This window comes from Caretta caretta, chromosome 11, assembly GCF_965140235.1.
Source record: "Caretta caretta isolate rCarCar2 chromosome 11, rCarCar1.hap1, whole genome shotgun sequence".
NCBI classification, from domain to species: Eukaryota; Metazoa; Chordata; order Testudines; family Cheloniidae; genus Caretta; species Caretta caretta.
In genome coordinates, this window is record NC_134216.1 from 32,565,429 (window position 1) to 32,592,243 (window position 26,815).

The 26,815-nt window shown below is 40.9% G+C and overlaps 1 protein-coding gene across 1 annotated transcript in view; it reads left to right on the top strand.

The window, feature by feature from the left end:
- The window catches only part of TANC1 (tetratricopeptide repeat, ankyrin repeat and coiled-coil containing 1), a 212,861-nt gene that overhangs the window by 177,079 nt on the left and 8,967 nt on the right, over positions 1-26,815 (top strand). Inside the window, 5 exon segments of the mRNA XM_048869537.2 lie at positions 6,342-6,420; positions 20,448-20,581; positions 21,080-21,203; positions 21,506-21,681; positions 25,317-25,449. Of these exon segments, the coding sequence (XP_048725494.2) occupies positions 6,342-6,420; positions 20,448-20,581; positions 21,080-21,203; positions 21,506-21,681; positions 25,317-25,449 (646 nt within the window).

The window sequence follows — 26,815 nt, forward strand, 5'->3', positions numbered from 1 at the left end:
TTTCTCCACCCAGAGGTGGCTCACAGGCTTTTCTGAGTGTGAGAGACTCCCCAGGTGGACCTGTTCATGATTCAACAGAACTGGCGCTATTCCCGGTTCTGCTCCAGGTTGGGACTGGGATGGGACACTATCTCCGATACCTTCCTTCTGTCCTGGTCAGGCCAGTTTCTCGATGTCTTTCACCCGTTCCCACTGATCAGCAAGGTCCTGGGAAAAATAAAGACGGACACGGCCCGGGTCCTTCTGATTGCCCCAGCAAGGCCCAAGCAACATTGGTACAGGACCCTCACAGACCTGGCGGTTGCTCCGCCATGGCTATTGCTCTTCTGCCTGGACCTGCTCTCCCAGGACCAGAGCCGTTTCCTCCACCCCAGCCTAGTGGTTCTCCACCTCACGATGTGGCTGCTCAGTGGTTAGGTAGGGAGGAAAGGACGTGCTCAGAAGGGGTTCAATGCATTCTCCTAGAAAGCAGGCAGCCCTCCATGCGCCGCACCTACTCAGCAAAGAGGTCCTGGTTCTCCAGATGGGCAAATGAGCAGGGCGTTTCCCCGGTGGCTGCCCTGATCCAGCTTATCCTGGACTACCTTCTCCACCTTAGAGCCCATGGCCTGGCGCCCTCGTCAATCAAGGTGCACCTGGCAGCCATATCAGCCTTCCATCTGCCGGTGCAGGGTCACACCGTATTCTCCCATGCTATGACTATCCGGTTCCTCAAGGGGTTTGACCATCTCTTCCCATGTGCTAGGTCCCCGGTCCTGCAGTGGGACCTAAATCTGGTGTTGGCCTCTCTCACTGGGCCCCCGTTTGAGCCGCTAGCCACATGCTCCTGGTCCCACCTACTCGTGGTCGCAATCATGTCAGCCAGGAGGGTCTTGGACTCAGGGCCCTGACCTCTTAGACGTCATACCTGGTTTTCCATTAGGACAAGGTCCAGCTCCGCCCATACCCTGTGTTCCTCCCGAAGGTGGTCTCCGCCTATCACATGGGTCAGGACATTTTTCTGCCTGTCCTCTGCCCCAAGCCCCACTCGTCCAGTGAGGAGCACCATCTCCACACGCTCGATGTGTGATGGGCTCTGGCGTTCTACCTCTAGTGGACCAAGCTGTTGAGGAAGTCTTCGCAACTGTTCATTGCCTCGGCTGAGCGCATGAGGGGTCGATCGATCTCCACTCAGCAGCTCTCCAACTGGATCACTTCGTGCATCCATACCTGTTATGGTCTGGCAGGTATCCCCCCACCACTGATTGTGAAGGTGCACTCGACTAGAGCACAAGCCTTGTCGGCTGTCGTCTTGGCCCACATCCCCATCTAGGACATTTGTAGGGTTGCCACATGGTCTTCGGTTCACCCGTTCACCTCGCACTATGCAGTTGTTTCCCAAACCAGGGATGACACTGGGTTCGGCAGGGCTGTACTTCATCCCGAGAATTTGTGAACTCCTACCCACCTCCAACAGATCTATTCCAACTATTGTGGAATACACATGAGCAATCCCTCAAGGAAGAAAAGACAGTTACCTTTTCCGTAACTGATGTTCTTCGAGATGTGTTGCTCATGTCTATTCCACATCCTGCCCTCCTTCCCCTCTGTCGGAGCTGTGGCAAGAAGGAACTGAGGATGGGGGAGCGCAGAGTGCCCCTTATACCGCACTATGGAGGCGCCACTCCAGGAGTTGCTCGGGCACTCCCCCCACTATGGGTACTGCTAGGGGAAAAACTTCCGGCACTGGTGAACATGGTGAGTACGCACACCTATTGTGGAACAGACAGGAGCAACACATCTCAAAGAACACCAGTTACGGAAAAGGTAACTGTCTTTTCCCAAATGACGCACTCAATTTAGAAAATAATAAAATTAATCTTCTTTAAGTGTGTTTTTGTTTATAGAAATAAAAATAAACATATGATCCATCTATACTACTGTGATAGGCACACTAAAAATGAATATAAATAGAATGCGCACATATCTTATTCGTATTTAACTATGGATGCATGTGATGTGTTCATTGAGAAAACAGATTCATATATTCCTCTTGGGAATAGAGTCTAGACAGTAACTTGAGATACATTTAGAAAGATCAAATGGGGAAGATTCAGCTTCTGTGTATGTGTCCAATATGTGATGCAACAAAATGACACAGGAAACTTAATATTATAGAAATAATGTTTATGTTGTAGGAAAAGTTTTTCCTATTGTTTTAGGACTCTGCTCTTTTAAAGTGGTTTACACTAATAAAACTGACAGCTAAACACTCTCACTATGAGATATAGAATGAACTTTTCAGTTTCTTTACACACTCTTTCATGGAGAATCAATATGCATGAAGTATTTGAAAATCCACTTTACCTTCCAACAAGTATTTGGTCCATTGCTGAATACATTTGTTTTTGAGGATAACACTTACTATTGTGAGGGGAGCGTTAACTTCAACAGATATGAGGCCACTCATGACATACACTACCTAGTGAAGATTATCTCCACTGCTGCATCTTAAAGATGAAGTGAAGTGCTTTTTAAATTAAATAAATCCAAAAGTCTCTGAAGCTCATAAATCACTAAACAGATTTTAATATAAATGTATTTTAAAACAGAATAGTTGAAAGTCATTTCCTCTCTTACATGACAAGACATGAGTTCAGAATTCTGTTTCTCTTGCCTGTTTGATTAGATCAGTACACCTAACACTGTATAAGGAGCCTATTTAGTAGCTGTTAGGGTTATCCGGTCTGGCAGGTATAACATTCATTAATTCGCATTTTGGCAGGTGAAAAAACCCTCTTGATTAACTTTTCAAAATGTTACATATTTGTAATTTTAAGGTTTTGTGAATATTCAGATAAGATAGGGTTTTTTTAAAGCATTTAGTTCCCATTCTAAGATTTACCACATCCTACAATCAGTAGTGAAGTGAGAAAACTAGATTTAGAGAAAAAACATTGTGCTAAAGCATTTAGTAATTTTTCAACAATTAGATATATTCTTTATGTGCTAGGGCTGGGATTTTCCAAGAGTCCTTAGGAAGCTAGGCACCAAAAACCCATTGTTAGGTATCCTAAATCCCTTAGGCCTCTTTGAAAATCCCACCTAAATTGACGTTTATATATCCATAGGACCCTACCAAATTCATGCCCATGAAAAATGCGTCACGGACCGTGAAATCTGGTCTTCCCCTGTGAAATCTGTTTTTTTGTGTGCTCTTACCCTATACTATTCAGATTTCACGGGGGGGGAGACCAGTGTTTCTCAAATTGGGGGTCCTGACCCAAAAAGGAGTTGCAGGGGGGTCCCAAGGTTATTTTAGGGCAGTCATATTATTGCCACCCTTACTTCTGCATTGCCTCAGAGCTGGGCTGCCAGAGAGCAGCAGCTCTGAAGGCAGTACACTGCCAGCAGCAGCAGCACAGAAGTAAGCATGGCCACCCTTACTTCTGCACTGCTGCCTTCAGAGCGGGGCGGCTGGAAAGCAGTGGCTGCTGACTGAGGGCCCAGCTCTGCAGGCAGCAGCACAGAAGTAAAGGTGGCTATGCCATCCTTACTCCTGCGCTGCTGTTGACGGTGGCTCTGCCTTCAGAGCTGGGCTCCCGGCCAGCAGCCGCTGATCTCCAACCGCCCCGCTCTGAAGGCAGTGCCACTGCCAGCAGCAGGGCAGAAGCACAACCCTCTACAATAACCTTGTGACCACCCCCACCCCCACCCCCAACTCCTTGTGGGTCAGGCCTTCTACAATTACAGCGCCACGATATTTCAGATTTAAATAGCTGAAATCATGAAATTTACGATTTTAAAAAATCCTTTGACCATGAAATTGACCAAAATGGACTGTGAATTTGGTAGGGCCCTATATATTAGGAAACACAGTTCACAAAAAACTGTATTCAAGCCAACTTTATTTTGTATAGTATCTTTCATATAATCTATATCCAGTGGTAGAGTAAGATAGTACATGTGAGCCGTCTCCATTTATCTTAATGGTGTATTAACTCTTAACCTTAGTGACAATTTAAAGGTAAGCATTAAGTATCTCACTGATCATTTCTGCAGAAAAATCCATAATTTCTGGAGTTCTTCATTGGCGTTTGACTAGAATATCACTATTTTTCACTAATCTGCTATCTCTGTTCCCTAGTCTGACTGTATTCCAGAATGCTTTAAAGAATTAAGGTTACAAAATAATAGAATTAAGATGTATCATTGAGGGAGAAAAGAGGTCTTACATCTGTGTGAAATATGATGGAGAATCAGTGAGAATGGGAAATACAAGAAGGATATTCCAGATGGCAGAAGCTGAATAGACTCTCCCAGCAATGTTGCAAAAGTTGAAGGGAGAGAGTGGAGGCAACTGCTAAAAAAGTGAAGGGAGAGGAGTAGAGATATTTAATATCTGTGTGATCAAGTTGTAGATGTTTATAAAAGCAAGAGTGGCATTCCTAAACTGTGTTTTGGAATGTTGAGTTAGTAGAATTGTTCTAGTAGAGGGTTGATATGGTGGTTTTTGTTAATGTGTACATTTAAAAAAAAGTGAGCAGCAGCTTGTTGTGCATCTGGCATCTTGCAAGTTGGATTTTGAGAGGTCGCAGAGAAGGTGATAGAAGATAGTGATTATGCTGTTCAATATATTTTCTTTTTTTCTTTACATATTGGTGGCTGAGAATGAAATCCCAGATGTGTATTGCATTCATAGTTGTATTTTCGTCATGGCTGCTCATCTGTTTGATTCTACACTTAACATATATCTTTCAAACTTCTTTTGCAACATTTTGTATCTCATTTAATTTCCTTAGGTAGTTATGGATCCAATATTTTAGCCAGCATATCTTCCAAGTGCCCTGCAGAAGATCTGGTTGAAATGTTGAAGGTGTAATTATTTGATACAATGATAAATTTGCAATAACAAATACTGCAGAGCAGTATGAAATGTGAACAGTGTTGTTTTAATTCCTGAGTAGGACCCAGGACTTGAGAAACTGGGCTAAAAGAGAGAGAAAGATAAAAACTTGTCTTTTGCCACCCTTGGAATTTATTGCCACTATCTGCTATCAAACATATGGTAGAGAAGTGTTTTGTAAGGAGAAGAGCCTTGACAGACCTGGCAAACTTTTGATTTAAAAGCTGGAAGTGCTCTGCAAAATGAGTATTGGGTCATGGATTGTGGTAAATTTGAGATGAGGCAAAAATTCCTTCACACGAATAAAAGTTTATTTCCAATCCATTGATGAAGGTGAAACCTGCCAGTTCCTTCATAGTACAAAACTGGCCACAGTAATCATTCAGTACCAAAACATTTTCTTGCCATCTAAAATCTCTGCCTTTTCGCCCTCTCACAGCCTTTATAGAGCAATAGGGTAGCTAAATTCCTCATTGCTGGAAAAATTCCACCAAGCAGGTATGAAAAAGTGCAATAGAATTTTCTGACTTTAAGATGAATGTAAAGAATAGAATTAATCCACCATACGTTCCACACAATATTTCTTGAAATACGTTCGGTGCTCATGCAGCCTGGGGCTCTTCTCCACACCATTCCTCCTGTCTGACATCCTGTACCTTAGTTGACACCCAAAACTTCTGCTAACGTGGATTCTCTTTCTCCCCTGCCCCACTTCCTTTGCTGCAGTCTCAATGGTCCTATCCACACTGCAGTTTACACTGTTAGGAAATTGCTTTAAATAAGTCATTTAATGCTATTGTACTTGCTAGTGCTAAGAGAGCATAACTTTATAAAATGCTTTTTAAAAAAAACATTGCAAGAGAGGTCTTCAGTGTTCTTAGAAAAAACAAACAAAAAAACCCCACTTGTAACAAAGTTATGCTCTGTCCGCACTGAGCAGCATAACTCTCTAAAGTGGAAAAAGATTTTAAAGGCTGCAACTAAAAATTGTGGTGTAAAGTGAGCATAGAAGGGGCATGGGAGTCTATATAATTCAAGATGGGTCTAAAAACATGCTTTTTGATTATAACTGGAGTGGAAAGTGTTGTATTCCTTGTGGGAAAACATGGTATTAACCAACCCGTACAGGACTTAGGCCAAACTGGCACTCTTTTTTGCATTGTCTGTCCTTGATTATGCTGGCATATTGAGGAGCTCATTAAAATCATTAACATGTAAAACACCCTAAAATGATTTATAGAAATATACTGGGTTTATTTTTTTAATGATTTTATAGAGTAGAAAATTAATCTTAAAATGAAGTTGTACCCCAAATAATACTGAACTTTTGCTTGGTCCACATGTGTTAGGAGAGAAGCAATCTCATTGCTGAAACCTTAATCTATTTGTGTACGCAGCAAAATGACAACCTAATGGTTTTTTCTAACTCTTTAATTTCTTTAACTATTTTTGACAGGTGGTTCGTTACCTCTTTGGGGTTGAAAAGGAACAAGAAATAGACATTAATAACACTGATGCATTGTGGGGAGAAACAGGTATTTTATTTCTTATTTTTCCTAATGAGAGTTGCTCACATAAGATTATTGAAAGAGATTTTAATTTGATTTAAACTGCTTTGTACTTTCATCACAGGAAATTCACAATAAATCAGCATATAAAAGATTTTGTAATGACAATGCCAAACTTAATAAAAAGCCGAACCATTGTTTTATAAATGGGGTGGGAGATAAAATTTATACACAGTATGGAAATGAGTAATTTCTTAATGAAACTACAGATTTTCCTCTGAGGCCAACAGTGCAAAAGAGATGCTTTTATTATGGCGTTCACTTGGAGTGTTAAAATAATGTCCTGACTTTATTTTAATGCCCTAGCCTTTGTATTTTAAAAGGAAAAAAAATGTTGGGAAGTTGCCTAGTCAATTCCAGCTCGGTAACAGGTGCAAAATGTTCACATTTTCATGGTCAGCAAATGCCTTTTCAAACTCGTTCGCAAACAAGGTATATGTAAAAATATGGCTGTAAGAATAGCCATATTAACTTCTTTTAAGTAGCTGAGATTTGCATAGTGTGGCTTGCAAACAGTCTAATTTTATGATTCCCAGAAGCCTCTTTGCAAATGAGAGACAAGTATGCTTCCTCTCTGTGTTCTACACAAAAACTTCATTTTTATTCTTCATTGCTAATATAAAATCAGATAATGCTTCCCAATAAAACACAATTTTTTAAATGGATCACAAACTGCATCCTTGGGTAATGTTGGATTTGAGGGTTTTCGGGTATGATTTTGTTGAATGAAGGCTTTTGCTTGGTGCCTCTTAACTTTGCTGACTTGATATATTCATAAAATTGGATGCATTAACACTTATGAGAGTAAACTACAGTGCTTTTAGCAATCAGCTGACTGAAAACACCATTCCCTGTTAAGAGTATACTTGCTTAGGAAAACCAGTCTGCTTTTTTTTTTAATTTAGCAAACACTAGAATCTCTGTGAGGATGGAAAGCTGCCTTTAACAGTGTGATCTGAATGCTTAAACAATACAGATCAGATTATTTTACCTTTCAGTGTCTTTTTTCTTTTTTAACAGATTTCCACAAAATCCAGTTTGCTTTTCCATTATTAACCACCAGGCACTTTGAAATCACTCAACACATTTTCCCCCTTTCTCCAACCAATCTGTAGCCATATGAGCTTGACTTTAGTTGATTAAAACTCTTCATGTACCTGTGTTGCAGTGTTTCTGCTCCATTACACGGCCATGAAGATAATTCTTGCACAAGAAGGTGGAAACTGGAACAAGACCACTTTATGTGCATTCTGTCTCTCTCAATGTCCCTTGTCTTGCAAGGGGAAAGCAGTTCAGGAGGGGTTTAATCACTGGATGAGCAAAGGGAAACATTAAGCTTTGTAAGCCCCTCAACACTTGATTTATCTGTCATCAGGATATCCAAATGGAACACGAGGTGAGGAAGGAGAAAGGAATTTAGATTATTAGCAGAAAATCTTCAGTCAACTCTTTCCCCTTCACTTCTCAATCAGAGATCAGCCTAATCCTGAGTTTGACCACTTTCAGAACATACTGCAAGATCCTCTTCTTTGACAAGGCATTTCAAGCATAACAACAATGCTGTCATGCAAATGGGTGCTCATGCACAAACCACACACACACAGATCCTCCATCTTCCTGTACAAAGTTTAATAGAATGCTTCACCATTCAAATGTCCTTCCTTTCTCAGTGGCCTTTATGTTGTTGCTCTGCCCTGCCTTCATCATCATGTCTAATACGAGTGTGGCTAGCTATAGAAGACATAGCGTGAAGTGCACACAGGTCTTGCAGTAAGAGTTTCTGAAGGACCCAGTAATGGACAGATAGGGATGAAGTTAAAAGTTTAGTACTTGGGAGTTCCTGCCTTTCAGCCTTATTACTCAGTCCATTGGAGCATGTTTGCCATTAGAAAATTGCTGGGGGAGGAGGAGGTAGGATAGGACCTCCCCCCCCCCCCCAAAAAACAAAACAAAACAAACATTCGCTATTTGTGGGGGTGAAGTGCATGCAAGTTCAGGAAGGGATTTAGTAAAGCAGAGGACAGAGGAAACGGAGGATAAAGGAATTATAATTAACCAGGAAAAGGAAAATACACTAATGAAGAAAACTGTTGAAAAGACAATGCGGGGGGGGGGTGGGTAAGTCGGGATGGAGCTAGAGCAGGGGTTCCCAAACTATTCTGTGGAGAACTGACTGGTTGCAGAGTGCTGGTTCCTTCTCCTTCTTTCTAGCTGCTAAATTGCTTTAAAAGAAATTTATAAATACACCCAGTATTTTCCTGTTGACTTCTCCATGTAAGCAAGAGCAGTCATTGGTACAAAGATACGACGATTGTGAAAGGAAGGGGAGAACGGACTGGGAATGGGGCTTATGAGGCCAGCTGTCAGTAAGAGACCTGTGAGCTTGTAGCCCATGCTTTGGGAGTTTGAGAACCCCTGAGCTAGAGGACTAGATATCCTGGTTCCATAAGGCCACTGTGTAAGCAGCTTACAGGATCTGGAGAAGGCCAGCGTTGAATTAATCCTGTTCAGGGGAATTCTCTGCTGGTGTAAATCCATCTTGTACTGGTCACTTAGTGTAAGGGAAATGGCAGGGGGAGGGGGACATGCAGAGAGTGTTCTGGGGATGAAATACAAGTGGGAGAGAGGAGAGGAGGCAAGGTGGAGCCTAATCCTCCATTGGCATATGGTCCCTGAAGGACCTTATGCCAGTGGGGTGAGTTAGGGCCATCCCTGGGCAATCCTAATTTATGCCAGAGTTGAACAGCCTTGAATCAGGTTTCAGAGTAACAGCCGTGTTAGTCTGTATTCGCAAAAAGAAAAGGAGTACTTGTGGCACCTTAGAGACTAACCAATTTATTTGAGCATAAGCTTTCGTGAGCTACAGCTCACTTCATCGGGGACTCACCCTGCAGCACCCACATCCACTTTTTCTGAGAATAAGTCCAGAAAGAATTAAGCTGCAGTTATGAAATGGGCAGTTTTAGAAATATAATATTTAAGAAAAACATAGAGGGAAATAAGGGACTGTGATAGATAGACACTTCTAAAAAATTATTGGGTCTCATCAGATTAATATGGCTTGTGAAAAGATATGCTAATTTATGCACTCTGGAAACTTCTCACATTTTCAGTGTGCCTATGTGAACTCATATTTGTGCTGCACACTCTTAACTAGAGCTGGGCAAAAAAATCTCGGTGGATAAGGCACTCACATAGAGATGAGAGAGACTCAAGTTCAGGTCCCTGCTCCAGTGACTACTGCCAACAAACTAAAAAAACTGCATAATTTTCACAACTCTGCTCTTACTGCATTTAGAAATGTATCATGCAAATATATCCTGCCCAGGAATTTCTGAAAGGTGACAATCCTGTGTAGCACAGTTGAGAGAGAGGTTGGTGAAGTAGGGGGTTGGAAGGTGTCAAAGATAGAAAGGGCTGGAAGAGGGAGTAAAGAGTGGCCAAGGGAAACAGTGTGTTTTGTGTGTGCTTGTTTTAAAAAGAAAAATTGTATAAATGTTAAAAACATGGAAAAATAATAGGAGTAAACAGCGGAAGGATGGTGACATGCCTATGAGGTACTAGATGGTACCAGATATGAGAGAGGAGTTCTTTGAGAGATTGCATATGTCCATTGCACTGTATGTGTGTGCGTGTCCCGAGCATAGTCGCCGGAAATTTTCCCATCTGTGTACCTGGCAGGTCGGCTCTGTCACCTCTGGTGCTGCATGTGCACAGCACCGGTATAAAGGGCCCAGCTGACTCCGCGCCCCCTCAGTTTGTTCTTACCGGCCAGACAGTCACTGGAACTGCCGTCCTTGCTACAGCAAGATTTTCTCACTGGTCTTTGTTTTCTTAATAGTTGTATATAATTAGTGTTTTAAATAGTTTTTAGTCTTAGTTAGTATAATTCGTTTTTTCTCTGTTAGCGGAGTTTTGTCCGTTCCCAGTGCCGAGGCATGCCTCAGGTGCTGGGCTTCAAGTCCTGTGCCTCCTGCAGCAAGGCTATGCCTTTGAGCAACCTGCACTCTAGCTGCCTAAAGTGCTTGGGTGAAGCTCACACCAGGGATAGCTGTCAGATCTGCAGCAATGTAAAACCCCGTACGAAGGAGGGCTGGGAGGCTAGGTTAAAGTTCCTGTTGTTGGAGGTGGCGCTGAGACCTTCCTGCGAGCTGCGCCAGTCGGGCTTAGCATCAAGCATCTCAGTATTGGTGAGGAGCACTCCTCCCACCGTGCAGGAGTCCCAGCACCATTTGCCATACCCAGTGCCCAGGCAAAAGCACAGGAAGCTGTCAGCCGAAAGGGGACATTCCCCAGCTCCGAAGAAGGCCGGGCACGGGAAGCAGAGCAGATTGTGACCTAAGTCAGGCCGCTCCTCTGCCTTGGAATTGCAGTTGACACCTTTGTTTCTGGCCTTTACACTGCTACTGTTGAGTCTGGTACCAGAGGGACAGTGCGGCACCAGCACTATCGTGGCCATCCGAGGCGGAGGCATGTGCTGCCGCTAGAGACCTGCTAGATCGTCGCCGGCAGTACAGGAGTCGGTGGCATTGGTACTGGGGGCAGGAGGGACCATGTAGCCCCCACTGGCCGCTTTCTTCTGGGCCGCATGGTACCGTTTAGAGTGAAACTGACGATACTGGCCCCAATAAAATCTTCCCTGCCTCGGCACTAATCTCCGGCCCTGGTGGCAACCGCAACTCCGTGGCCACCAGAGGAGACTTGTCATTGGAATTGGAGGTTGGGTCTTACTCCTCTCGGCTGACCGCCCCCTCCTCCCCCCCGCTACTTCAGTCCCTACCCTCCCATGGACCATAGCACAGGAGTGCCATCAAGTGCTTGGCCTAGTGGTCACTGGCCCATGTCAATGCCCTTTTGGAACCCTTGGGGGTTTCCCCCAGTCCCAGGGCCCCATTCGAGACACTCATAGTTGGTGGCCTCCAAGAGAAGGGCACTTCCATCCCTTCAGGCAGCACTTGATCTGGACTCCAATTCCAAAGCTGGTGCCGAATTTCAGGAACCGGCTCTGTGGAATCCTGTTGGCCTCTCCTTGAAGGGGAGAAGGAGTGTCCTCAGTCAGTGCAGGCTGCCTTCTCCCTAGATGAGGCTGTGTCAGGAGCGGGCATGTCACTTCCGCAAGATCACTATAAGGCCCACCAGGAGCTGCTGAAGAGGGTTATCTCAAACTTGGGTTTACAGGTGGAGGTAGTGAAGGAATTCTCCAATAGCCTGGTTGACATTCTGGCCATGGCGGGCCCGTCAAAGGTAGCCTTGCCTCTCAGTGAGGCCATTGTGGACCTGCTGAAAGCCCTTTGGCAACCACCTGATTCCCTTTCCACCACCTCAAAAAGAGGTGAAAGGAAGTACTTTGTACACACCCAGGGTTATGAGTTCCTTTATGCTCATCCCTCCTTCTCCCCTGGATCCCTGGTGGTGTCTGTGGCCAACGAGAAGGAGAGGCAGGGTCTGCAAATGGTGACATCTAAGGCAAAAGACTCCAAGAAACTGGACCTTTTTATTAGTTTACCTTACCGGGGGGGCTTCACCTTAGGATCTACTGGGCAGATATGACTTCAACATGTGGGACTCCATGTTGAAGTTCAAGGTCTCGCTTTCTAAAGAGACTAGGCAGTAGTTCTCTTCACTGGTGGAAAGGGGAAGTCGCTAGCCAAGGCTTCCTTGCAAGATGCCCTGGATGCAGCGGATTTGGCAGCCAGGTCCACGGCCTCCACCACGCGGTGGCCATGCATAGAAGTTCATGGCTTCAGTCTCCTGCAAGAGGTCCATCAAACCCTTCATTACCTCCCCTTTGATGGAGCATTGCTCTTTTCAGAGCAGACTGACATGAAGCTCCATGGACTGAAGGACTCCAGAATGACCCTCAAGTCCCTGGGATTGTATACGCCAGAGACTTCGAGAAAGCACATCAGGCCTAAGCAGTCTTCCTGGTACTCCGCCCTGCTGTCCCGTCGAAACCCACAGAGGAGATGGAGCAAGGGTTTTAAAAGCAGACCGCCACCCCCTTCTACCTTGGCATCAATGTCTGCCATATCCAGATATCCAGGGGCTCTAAGCAGGCTTTTTGATGGGATGCTTGAGGACGTTGTACCAGGTCCCGTGTTTCCAGATTCTGTTTCCCCTTTATTTTTGGACTGCCTATCCCACTTCATCATGGCATGGCCCCATATCACCATGGAATGTTGGGTGCTGAGCATGGTGAAAATGAGATACACCCTCCAACTATTTTTTCCAGGCCTGTACTCTACATTTGCAGAATGCTGTTTGCTGTTCTAGAAATCCACATCAGTGCTGTTTGATTGATAAGAACATCATTGGGAGGCCTGCTTCAGAGGTATTTGAACAGTCTCACAGTTTTCCAAAAGCATCTCTGTATGAAGATAGATGGATATGTAGGGGGTTTGGAAGATATAGGCTGAAACATTACCCACTTTGTAATAAGACTGATCAAAAGCCTGTAATTCGTGGCAGCTGTTGCAAACATTTCAGTTACATATGCTGCAGTTTAATCTGAATCGTCTGAGTGCATTGTCTTCAGCATACAGGAACTTGTAGATGAGAACTTCAAGAGATAGTTAATTCTCTTGATTAGAGGAAAATAATTCCTTGTAACACAGTGAAGGGGAGATAAATATTTTAGTTCTTATTTTATTTTTTGTTATGTTTATGTGCCAAATCTAAGAATGCGTCCACACACTTGTTCCATGGTTATTGATAGCAAGAGAACTCAGGACTTTCAGTACCAAAAACACAAGCCTGTCCGCCAGTCACTAAAGGAGAGGGAGACATGTTCATATACACTTAGCCAATGTTATTACAGTATGCTTATTCAACTAAGTGTACTTTTCTTTTTCATTAAATGTAGTTTGTATATTTTTGTTTATAATGGTTTAATGTGTCTTAGAATAGTTAACATATGTAAGATCCACTTATTTGAAGGCCTGCTGCACTAGCACTAATCACCTCCTAATTTTTTTGTTTGTTTAAGAAATATTAATTAGAATGGTATCTTGTCCAAAATGGGAATCCAGTCAGGTGATAGGTATGTGGGGATCTGATAGAGTGGAAGGTGGGGTGGAATGGCAGCGAGGGGAAGTTAAGTGGGAACATGTCCTAGGTTTCTTCTCTCAATTCCTCTTTTTCTCACCTTGAAAAAGGTAAAGGGCCCTTTCATGCTGTTGCTCTGTCTTCCCAGTCTCTCTTCTGTCCACACTCTTTCCCTTTGGGCCTCACATCTGTCTCTTTATCCTGTATTTATATGTCTGCAATCTCTTCCCCCCCTACTTTTCTCTTTCAACCTTCTGGAAACTCTCTGCAAGCACCTATGTACTCTGTACCCTCTGACTTCCCCAGCTGGTATCTCTGCCTCTTTTTCTTTGCATTGCAGTTTAGTATCTTAAACCACCTGATATGTCTAAAAGCATATTGGCAACCTGAGACTATTATTACAATATTGTCCAGTTTGTATTTTGTGATGGACTAGGCATTTTAAGTTGCCATATTGCTGTAGTTCTATTTAACACTGTAGACGTACACAGCTTTTAACTGTCTGCAGAATATGCAAAACAGAAAACCCAGTTCGTGCCTTGAAGAGTTTACAGTCTAAGCACATAAGATTGCTTAGTGTCAAATCAATAAAATATCTCAATATATATTTTGAGTGCCCTGAAGCATGAGGAACTGTGCGCTTATCAGTTCTTACATTTCAAAATGGATTAACCTCTTAGAACATTTTGATCATGTCATCCTTTGATTTAGTTAATTAATTCTCCTATACCTGCAATGCAAGGAATTTATCTTATGGAGATGGTTAAATTAAATGAAGAGTTTAGTGACAAACCAGTTGGGAGTTAATCAGCTGAGTAAAACTATAGGGTGGCTGTGTAAGCAGTCTGGATTTGAAGGATTTTATTCTAATCACAGCTAAAGAGCTACAGCTGCTACATGTCTTTATAATAATAGACTTAAATAGCAGTTAATTTTGTAAGAACCCTGGGCACAGTTTGTGTAATGCAGTTCATGAGTGTCTAAGAAGAGGTCCTGACCTTTGCACACTAGTGTGTGACCTGAAATTTCTCAGTGTAAATTGAAAAAGAAATGGTGTGCCTTCATTCACTAATCACAAACGTATGCCCAAAGTGGGATAGTGTGTGGCAGCCTGTAATCTGAAGGACTCGTTTTAGTGAAGCGATATTACCGATCAGATTAGGCTGAAAATTTGTTTTAGCATTATTTTTTAGAACCAGCGAGAGAACTCAGGACTTCCTGTATCAATGTAAAATATTTTATAACCTGTTGAACATATCTTTCAGATTCTAAATAGCTACTGTATGTTTTTCTTTTATTCACTGCTGTCTCTGTTTAAAATTAGATTTTGAAAAGTTTTGTTTTAGAACCTACAATAATTATGCTGAGAGTGCACAGTCCACAACTGAAACTCAAAAAAGTTACTCCTGGAGCTTTGCCTAGCTGACATAGTTGATGATGTTGGACTACGAATGAAGAATTAAACACAAATAGTGTGTCATCTTCAAGCTTCAGTGACATTAACCGATCAGTGTTTGCCAGATAAAGGAGAATAAAACTGATAAGGAAAGGCATGATACTGCTCAGGAGTATCTGAAACAGTGGAGAATGAAAATACATGATTTTCAAACAGTATTTCACTTCGCTTTTTAAATTGTGTTTTAAGACTATATTTAACAGCTATGTTAAAAACTCTTGGAAGGAATTAATTTGGAAGCGTTGTATTGCTTCTTTTAATGGGATGTTTGAAATTGAAAGTGTTTTAAAAACAGTGCCATAAATTTAAATGTACTGTGGGGAACAAACAAGACTAGCAGGGAGTTTGAATTAGATGGGTCGTCTCCATATCCAAAGTCCATGTTGCATTGGTGCCCCATTGCAAAATCTGTGACCTTCTGTATAAATTTCAGCAGAAGGCTGGCAAATTGGAGATAAAACTTTATGATCCTTCAGTATTTCAAAAAGTGTTGAAAATAAGTATAATAAAAAATGTGAAACTAAATGACTTCTCATGTGACTCTATCACTTTTAGTTTTCAGCTCAATGTGTAAAGTGTGGATTTAAAACATGGTAGTGTGGATTCATAAGGTGAGAACTGATCACACGCATCAGAGGATGAAATTCAGTAAATGTTTGAATAATGAGATTGGAATAAAAGCCGAAAATGAACAATAATGGAGGGACATATAATTATCACTTGTGCCACTCTACCAATAAAAGGCTGAAAATATTAATGTCAATTAATTTGTCAATCTCTTCTTAAAGAAGGCTCTAGGATTGAGGTCACAGAATGTGGCATGTGGCAAACTACTGTACAAGTGGTGTTTGATTGACATGACTTCTAAGAGTTGCTGATGAAAATAGCCTTAGAATATTAAATAACTTGATTTAGTACGTGACCTTGAAAATCCTTGATTGTCTCTGGGAGCAAAAAGTGGTGGTTATTGCAGGTCCTTATTTCTTTTACTTCAGACATGCTCACACACTATAAAACTAAATATAACAAAGTATCATCTCATTCTTTCTCTTGGGGTCGTCTTTTTTTATTACTTTTTAAAATCATAGACATGCAAAATCCTTAACTCACCTTGTTTTTTTTCCTTTGTAAAGGGCTCTGAGCATAGTGGCTTTTATTTTTTGTATTTATATTTATATTTTTATATTTATATATCTATATATATAATTTGCAAGTATGCAGTATGATTTAGGTAGAGATCTATATTTAAAACTAAGTTTTGATTTTAACACCCAGTAAAAACAGAAGATTTAGATTTGAAATGTTTTTACTCTGATCAAATTCACATCTTTTTGCAAAATGTCAACTCAGATTTTGAACCATAATGCAAAGTGTCATTGCTTTTTGGTGTTTGTCCTTTAACATAAAATTATTCAGCAAAATTTTTTAGTGTTGTATAAATATTTGTATTTTTCATATAAATCATTGTGCCATTAAGGTAATTTTATCCTATCTTCATTTTTTTATTTTATCTTAAAACCAAAAAGGACGCCAGTAATGCCAATCTGAGTTTCTAAGTGAAATACATTTTGTGGGGATTTTTCTGTAGTATGTTTAATCACCAGCTCTGTTTCATTCTGCCCTTTGCATGTGTAGTAGGAGATAGAGCTTTTTTCTGTCAGAACTAAATAGGATTTTGTTAGGATAGAAATTTTCCACATCACATAAATCCACTGTAACTGCCATCCTCATCTCTGAAAAGTGCTGAGGATTGAATATGTATGGGCACTAAATTATTCACTTATCTTTAGAGGTTAAGTGAGAGGTGTCTTTGGGCTGGAGTTGAGTCGCATCGGGGAGTGCATATGTTCTGTTTTTGTTTTCTGGCTAAATGACAACCTTAGAAAATGAAGGCCTCCAACCTGGCACCTTTTCACATCAGCACTATAAGAAGATCTTGAAATGCATTATAAATATGTATTAGTAATATACTTGCATCATCAGCTGGATCAAACTTAATTCTAATTGCTTACTTGAAATTTAAAGAGCAAAATTATTTTTTTCCAACTTTTGGTAAGGGGAAGAGGGATAATTGCTTGTGGGATGAAGCAAATTAGTCAATATTTATATTACAATAGCATACAGGGGCCTGGTTATTATTGGGGTCTCATTGTGCTTGTACAAACACAAAGACAGACATGCACCAAAGAAGACAAGCAACATATAAAGGATGGTGGGAGAGGGAGGCCTTCAACTATATATTTTTTAATAACAAAATAATATATTTGTATAGTTTTGTAATTAATGACTTTCCTGGAGGCCCCTCAGCTTAGGCAACATACAGTGGCTGATTTTTTAAAACTTTTTTATATATAGTTATCACGGCAGAAGTGGGTCTTGAGGAAGGAATCTGAAGAGCGAAAAGAGTACTAGCAATCCATATCAGTTTGGGATGGGGCGGGCAGATTTCCCGTACACAAAGCTGGCATCACTGGCAAAGAAGAGGGATGGGGAGGGTCAAGGGCAACATGAAATAAAAATGGATTCTTAAGAGTGGTGTAGTGTGAATGAATGGCTTAAAGTTAGGAGACCAGGTTTTAAGTGGATATCGTGGAAGAGGGGGGGGAGATAGTAGAGGGATTCAGAGAGACTGATTATGTGGTGAGAGTAATGTGCAAGGACATGTCAGCTGAAAGCAGATTCTTGGTCAAGATATAAACCTCTGAAAATGAATTTACAAAGGAAATACAAGAAAGCCCCTTAGAAGTGTCATTAAAGCTGAGGTAATGAAACATATTGAAAAACAGTCCTAGTGTTGAAAACTGTAAATATTTTTATGCATATACTTACACATAAAGTTTGTTTAGGAAGCAGTTTTTTGTAGGCTGTGAAAGTCTGCATGTACCTATTATGATGTTTAAAACAAATAATGCTCTCAAGACAAATGGTGATCTTTACAGGATAAAATTCCAGAGTCAAAGTCCAACACACAACTGTGTGCTTCAGTAGGTATTATTGGCATCTTAAGGAAACTTGAATGACCTTGAAATACAATATTAAATGTTTTTTGTATCAGACGTTGGATAGTGCACTTGGTGCAAGCCATTTATAATGCAAGCCATTTATAATCATGTTTTCATATAGATTTCCAAACTTTGTGTCTGTCTTGTTTCAGACCAAAAAAAAAAAAAATCCTTTTTTCTGTCCCAATTACTTTCCATCTAACATTGTTGGCTGTAGACCAAAGATCTGCCAGATTATTAGTTTTCCTTCAGCCTAATGGGTTGCTCTCATATTTTCCATTCTGCATCAGTTGCTTGTTTAGCTGCTCATTTAAATTCTTTCCTTTTTTTATTAAGGCAGAGTGGGTTGAGCTTTTGCAGAGTACATTAGGCAGACCAGAGGTGGTCTTTTCAGTAGAATACTCGGAATTCCTGAACATAGTTTTGCCATGATATTGTTTGTTTTAGCTTGCTGTAGTGCTATTCTTTAGTCTTGCTTGTGGCCGAATATGGTATGCTTTAGTCATGTTGTTGCTATAACTTCAGAGTTACACCCTGAACTCGAGCTGGAAGTGACAGTGAGATAAATGTGAAGTCTGTTTTTAAAAAGGTGCTTTTGTTTGCTTTTTTAGTAACTCGACAGTTCTATCTGTACATTGGAGATCTTCAAGAAGAACTGTCAAATTGTTTAGACCAAAACATTTGGTCTGATTTTAAAATAGGTATCTGTAAACTGGAGGGGTGGGTATGTAGGTCAGATGTTTTAAAAATTAAAAGCAGATTTACTACATCCGGCAATGATTGTACTTTTATTACTTTTCAGCACGTTTGTGCAAGTTTTTAAATACTGTATTTAAATATTTTCTAATTGAAAATTATTTTTAAACTAGGAAAAGAAATGCACTATTTTTTTCACTGAGCAACTGAACAAAGTGTGCATTAACTCTTTATGCTGGATTTAGATAGAAGCACTATGTGTGGTGGTGAATCATTTGCTGGTTTTAGCTGAAGTTAGCTAAGAAGTACTATTTCCAGAACAGTGCTTACATCACTGGTGATTCTGGTACAAAGAATTCAACAACAACAAAACCTGTTAATTTCAAGCTTCATTTAAAACACACAAAAAAGCTGGTGTGTGCCAAATGGAAGAGAACAAAATCATGATGGGAAAATATTTTATTTTCAAGCTTCAAAGAGTGTCACAGTGGAAGTGAAAAAGCATAATAAACCATGGGAAAATATGATTGAGTTGTTTAAATGATAGCCTAACTGTAAAACTATTCTTTTTAAAGTCATGATGCTGACAGGGATTACAAACTCTATAGCTCCCTATAGATAGGAATTATCTGCCTCAATATAAACCATGAACAATGCATGCAAATGTACAGTGATGCTCACCTTATCTATGCCTGTAATAAAGGTGCTAGCAACAGTTTTGTAATTATGCTGCTTGTACTCACATGCTACCATGTTGTGTAAGGATGATCAATCACAAAGGCACATGCATGTGCCCACAGAATGTTTTAATCCAGTGCCAAATTGCTGTTCACTGCACCTGTTTATTTGTGTTCTGTGCATAGACCAGCCAATGCTCTAATGATCTATCACACCAATATCAGTCCAAAGTTGCAAGGAGGTTGCAATCTAGTAGAAATCAAGAGTTGAGAATATTGTAATCTTTTGTACTATTCTAAAATATTTTTAACAAGAGACTAGCTAGAATGTTAATATGCATTGGCAAAAGTCATTTGAAGCCTAAAACAAATATGGTCAAGTTAAGAATCAAAACCCTTATTAGAGAGGTAGTGTAACTTTTCCTATGCAGTCTGCTGCAGAAATAGACAAAACAGCTTTAACTCATCCATCAGGAAGAAACCCAGTTATATGAGACATACAAACTTCCTGGGAAATGTTGACTATCTGCTGCTTAGTGGTTGCAATAAATAGTGGTGCTGTCAGTCAATGAATAAGCAGCATTCTGAGAAGCTGTGATAGTCCTGGGATTCACTAACAGGACCATCAGCTCTATAAACCTCCGAGAGACGCATGGTCCAGTAGGTTTCAGCTCACCTATCCTAATAAAATGATTAACCTAAAATGAAATATAATGGACTTATCAAATTGGTTGATCTAACTGTTTTGTTCTGTCCATAAACACTCTTCTTATATGCAAGCTATGTACATGATTTAATCAGTGGGTTTGAGACTTAGCTTTTCCTCAGTCATAGTATACTTCGGTGCTTTAACTTCCCATCTTAGTTCTGCTCTTCCTGATGCTCTGTAGAGAACACAGAGTTGCCTTTATAAATGTGGGGTGGGGGGCATTTAAAAAAAAAGTCAGTGAAAAAGTTTGAATAATTGAATCTGGAGACAATTTGATAAGAATGCTGTGAATACTGCACAGAGGTGGTATTAGTTGAAAAACTTGCTCTTTTTTCCTCTATAAGAGGCTGTGTTTACCAAAGCTAAAAGAAGTTTGTGAATAAGAAATAATTTCTTTTGACTTTCTTTAGCCCTGACAGCTGCTGCAGGAAGAGGGAAATTGGAAGTATGCGAGTTACTGCTTGAACATGGAGCTGTTGTGACAAGAGCCAACAGGAGGGGAATCCCTCCACTTTTCTGTGCAGTGCGGCAGGGACATTGGCAGGTATGACAAATGCTCATGAATAAAATGAATGATTATGGGAGATGTTTCCTGAATTTTAAAATTCTTTCTCCATCTTTATGCATGTAATAAATTGGTGCAAGTGTTCAGACATACTTAGTTCCCAAAGAAAACCTCACCACTTGAGTTATTTAAGATGGGACAAAGCACTTGAAATTACTGCATCATTCTGAACTAGAAAATTGTGCTCCCTAAACTGGGAGCAGAGGCAGCATAGGAGCTATTATGCTGGTGCTGTACTAATGGAAGATCAACCTATTATGGGGGGATTCTCCCCTGGCCTGCTACACTTGGTGGTGTGTTGCAACATGGCACAAACTGGCCCTAGCAGAGTGGAAAATACGAGACTTAGAACTGCAAACTTTTGGAGTTTTAAATTCATCATGAATTATCAGACAGAATATAAATAACACATTATACATCCCATTAGTGCATTTCTAAAAATTAAACTGCTTATCTAAGTTTAAATTGTGTTTTCAGATTGCTAAACTTCTCTTAGAGCACGGATCTGATGTGAATTTAAGTGACAAGCAAGGCAGGACACCACTTATGGTGGCTTCTAGCGAAGGACACTTGAGCACTGTGGAGTTTCTACTTTCCAAAGGTAAAATCAATAATTGTACAATTGCATGAGGGATTTTTCTGTCTATTTAATTACAGGTACACAAGTTAGATAATTTTTCAGCATCAAGTACTTTGATTGTTTTCAATCATATCTTCTTTGCAAACGGTATGCCGGACTATACAATAAGGTTTATTTTATTGTAGCTTTTGATGGAGATTAGAGGATGTGAAAGGGTTTTATTATTACTCATATTTTGAAGTTCACATCAAATTTTGGTTTTAATTTTAAAAGTTAAACATGGAACTTTAATTTTTAAAAAAAACATTTGCATTTTATTTCAGGTGCAGCCATTTCATCCCTGGATAAAGAGGGGCTGACAGCACTCAGTTGGGCCTGCCTAAAGGGCCATAGGGGAGTGGTTCAATATTTGGTTGAAAAAGGTGCAACAATAGATCAGATGGACAAGAATGGACGAACACCCTTGGATCTGGCAGCTTTTTATGGAGATTCTGATATTGTAAGTAAGGTTAATTTGTAGAAAATCCTCTAAGCCCACTTTAAACTTTCACAGTCTGAATTGGAATCTGTCAATCAAAATGTAAATGGAAGAAGTGTAGGCAAATAGTTAAGAAGGAAGTTAAGCCTCTTTACTTATGTCATTTAGACCTGGACACCAGTGCAGGTGTTTATGCAGAAAAAACATTTTCCAACAGATTTTTAGTACCTAGATAATTGTACTAGAAATCCAGTGTTCTTCAAGTAGTGTCCCTATAGATGCTTCAGGTGCATATACGCTTCATGAGCCCTTGGTCAGAGATATTCTGTTATAGCCCTCCTCGTGCCACACATCCAGGCTACATAAGGATGCATGGGTGAATCGTCCTCAGTTCCTTCTCAGCTGTCTCAGCCTGAGATGAAGTCTTAGCATGTCCGCCTTGAGCATGTGTCAGCTATCTTATATACAGTTCATACTGGGGGTTTGTTTAGTATTAGTTATAATTAGAGAGAGGATTGTTTTGTTATTTTCTCTCTCTCCCTAAGGGAGCCTTATTCTCCTGACAGGGCTCCCTCTCCTGATGAGAGACTGTATCTGTTAGCGACAGCCACTCTGTGTCCATTGCTTGGGGAAGTCCCAGGTCTCCCGGAAGTGCAACTTTTGCCTGGCCCTAAAATCCAGGGCAAGGAAGAACAGGGAGATTAAGCTGAGACTGCTAATGGTAGAATGCTCCCTTTGACCAACTTCTGAGGGTACATCTACACTTAAAACGCTACAGCGGCACAGCTGCACAGCCTCCTCATGAGTGTATTTCTAACAGGCAGAAGGAATCCTCAGGCCTCCCAGAAGGATTCTGGGTGTACCCCTCTGTTCAGTCGGGCACCTTTTTGGAAGTACTGTCATTGACATACTATATTAGACACTGTGTAATAAAAAACATTGGTATTTCAGGATTTGCACATATACTTCTCAGTGAATAGTGGCTTATTAAATGACATTAACAAAAATTAAATATGAAGTAAATATTTCCAACCAGCACATGTTGTGTGGGAACGTAGCTGTTAGATTGTTTAAAAATAAATCTCTTTTTTCCTCTAACTGGTGTGTCTCTTGCATGTTAAAGTTCCAGTCTTGCTACTTTTTTTTTTTACTAACTATATATTTTTGGAGGGTAGGGGTGTTGAGTGTACTGAGTCTATTGTGATACAGCATGTCCAGAAGGCAGCAGGAGAGTGATATAGGAGGGACATGTAAGCCCCAGGATGCGGAGAAGCCTTATTCCCTTTAGAGGGAAGAAAGTTGCTATAGATTAATTAAAAGCACCTGAAGCCAATTAGAGCACCTGAAGCCAGTCACCTGATAAAACCCCCCTACTTCAAGCAGCCAGGAAAAGGAGTTGGAGTAGAGTGGTTTGGTGTTGGAGCAGAGAGCAGTTTGAAGGAGTTGGAGCAGAGGAGAGTTTGGAGAAGTGCTGTGGCTGGCTAGAAGACAAAGACCCTAAGTAAAGAGACACCCAGCTTGTGCAGAGAGAAGGCAGGAAGACCCACAAGCTGAAGAGCAGGAGAGGGAAGTAGTCCAGGGGAAGGAAGTACTAATTCAAGTGGTTTGCCACTATCCCTAGGGCCCCTGGGCTGGGACCTGGAGTAGAAGGTGGGCCCGGGTCCCTCCCTCTCCACTACCCTTCTCTGGGTTACTAGTGGGACAGTAGATACCCTAGTTCAGGGGTGGGAAACTGTGCCCTGAAACCCCCTCCCCCCCCAAAAAAAAGAGGAAGCGCAGGACCCATCATAATCATGCCAGCAATTTGCCACAGTATATTCATGAAAAACACTTAGTCCATATGTGCTGAAAACAGCGTGATGAAGCTCAGAAACACATAATTTACTTGGAACAGTTTTCCTGCTTAAATGACTTCAGAATCCTTGGAATTTCCAGTAGTAGGAAAGCAGTAGTAGCAGCACTCTGTCAGGAGGAGGACATTGACCAGAGTTTCCGTTGCCGGCTTCTACACGCACCGCACCTCACCTCAGATCCAGAATTCCCATCCAAAAGCAACAAGAGGAAGAGAGAACTAGTCTTTAGACTCCCCAGTTTGGATGGTGACATTACATCTTGTGTGTGACTTAACATCTCCTGTGCTACCCAAGGTCCTTACTGTTATCTCTGGGACAAGATTGGTCACCAGCTGGAGCAGCTCAAACTGCCAGTTAGTCTAGCAGACAGCTGCATCAGGAGTTACCATCTTCTTTCACCTTGTATGTCCGGGCAGCTTGATCTGTGGGCCAAGGTGACAGCCAACAGCATAGACTGTTGGAGGTAGTGGTAGTGGAACAGCTTATCCAGCAAACCAGCAGCACCAGGACCTGGGAGCTGTGAAAGGCAAGGATACTTAATGCCTCCCTTCAGGTTAAACCACTATCAGCCATACATAAGAAAGCAATTGTTAGGCTCCTTATTCAAGGAACTATATCGCTGGCCATTAACCACTTGGCTATTACTGTCATTTCTTGTACTTCCCACTTTAAGAATGGTTATTGAGAAGTTAATGATGGGTCAATTCCAGCTACTCTTGGGTACCAGAAGTTTCTGATGCATTTATTTTGTTCAGCATTTGACATTTTTTTTTACTCTTTTACATTTCTGTTCTTACCACTTCATGTTTTAGTTTATGTCTACACTGCATTTTAAAACTTGTGGTCCCAAGTCTCAGAGCTCAGATCGAACATTACGGAACCAAAAACAGCAGTGTAGATGTTTGAGTTCAGGCTGCAGCTTGAGTTCTGAAACTCTCTCTCCTCCTGGGACTTCAGCCCCAGCTCCAGCTCCAGCTGCTATGTATACATAGCTATTTATTTTAAGCCTGAGTTTGTAGACTCTGAGACTTCCTAATGTGGGCTTTAAAATGCAGTGTAGACATACCCTTAATTTGTTAACTGCAGCATCAAACTGCTCCAGAGATAAGTGGTATAGAAATTAATAAATATTACTGCTTTAGTTTTCTTCACTAAGTCCAAAAAGCCAATGTCTGTTATCACAAAAAATTGAAGCATATAATTAAACTTGGGCATTTTAAATAATCCATGTCTAAGTGAATGTTACTTAAAAACAGCCTGTACATTCTTCTTTGTTGTATTTGCATGCCATTCTTCCCCAAACACATCAGAACAAATTCTGGTACTATAGTTTCACACTTGTCATTTTAATGTCACAACATACTGTGACATGCTATCAAAACCTTTGTTAATTATCCTGAAGCCCATATGGTCTGTGCAGGGCTTCTCTATATTTTCATCCCAGTTTTATAATCTTGGACACTAGCAGCCATACCAGTATTTTGAAGCTCATGATGTGAACAAATGGGAGAGTGATCATGCACTGTTGGCCTTATGGTGTCTTGTATATATTTTCTACCGACATGAAGACAGGAAAAGGTTATTATTCATTACTGAAGTTAATGCAGTAAAGTTAGAAATGTGGCTATTGCCTTTTCCTCCCTTCCCTTCTGGGGTCAAAAGACAAAAGAGAATTGAACTTATTTTAGATACTAACTTTATTTAATGGGAACTCCCAAGTAGGATTAAGAAGTGGCTTCACTATCCTGCCTCCCATGCTGAAAGTTTTTAAAGGTTTTAATCCAGTCTCCTTCCTTTTCCCAGGTGCATTATTTAGTAGAGAAGGGTGCAGTGATTGAACACGTAGACTACAGTGGAATGCGTCCATTGGACAGAGCAATTGGATGTCGAAATACGTCGGTAGTGGTCACACTACTTAGAAAAGGTGCCAAATTAGGTTAGTAAGCCCATCCTATATCGTCAAAGCACAATTTTTGTGTGTGTTGTTTTTGTTTAGAAGGGAAAGAATTGAATGTCTGCTATAGTGCAATAATTGTCATTTTTCTAAAACAGTTTTAGAGAGTATGTCACATTCCTTTTGAATGGAAGTCTATAAAACATTATATACAAAAATTTGTACTACTTTAAAAAAAACTCTGTTTAAGTTGCCAAATCAAGGACTACAAAGTTAGAAAATGCCAGTTTTATGGTTACCCATGCAACTGTAATTGTGTCTCCTTGTGCATTGAATGCTGAACATAGTCAACATTTAATTTAACAGACTGAATCAAAATGCTTACGCACAAGGGCAGGGGCTGACTTACTGTTACGTGGGCAACCCTAATTCTGGTATTTCCAAATTTTTGAGTGCATGACTTTGCAACCTTAAGAATATTCATTTAATGTAGATTTTGTATGGAACTTTCTAGAGTTTTTTAAAAGGAGAAAGGTAAACAAAAATTCTATGGCATCCTATGTAACAACCCCCATTATCATCAGAGTTCAAACTCTGAACCCTCAACACTGCAAGCCAAATTGCTGCCGTTTGAACTTCAGGATCTAAATATTTTAGTGTGTAGATGCTCTCCTCCTTTCCTCCTTACCTCCTTTATCTCTTTCCCCTGGAATTGAAGGGAGCTCTGTCCCCATGTGGTTCCCCTTGAGACGAGCTGTGAAGGAGAATGAGCCACTTGGGCTAGGTGCGAGGTCCGGGTGCAGTGGGGAGGAGGCCGGGACTGGTTTGCTCTCTCCTTCTGCCACATGTTGCTGCCACAGGGGCATGAGCTACAAACTAGTTCCCACTAACTACATGTGCTCTGACAGCTCATGGGAATTCCCAGTGCAGTGTGTGTAACTGGTGATGCTGATTTGACAGCAGCATTGCCAATCCAGACTTAGAATTTTTATATTCAGTTGTTATTTTAGTGTGCTGAATTTTTCTCAGGAATGCAAACATGAGAAGGAAATGGTGATTTTTTTTAACAGTTTATATCTCAGCAAAAGCTGAATGGAATTTTATGGGAAAAATAAAAAGGCATTTATGTAGTCTGAGGGCATTCCTGCTACCAAAATAATGCTGCAAACAAGGGAGGGGTGAGAGCTTCTCAAAGAAAATGTCTCTAGAATAATTTGTAATGCAAGCTATTAGGCAACCTAAATATAGGGGCTGTTATTAGAGCTGGCCTAAAAAGGGAATTTTCTGCCCCAGGGAAAATTTCAGAGTTTTTTGGGTGGTGTGGAGGTGTGAAAGGTAAATATCTAAATTTTTCACTAGACAGAAATTCTCAAAAATTCTGTTTTGGGCGAACCAAAACAAATTTTTT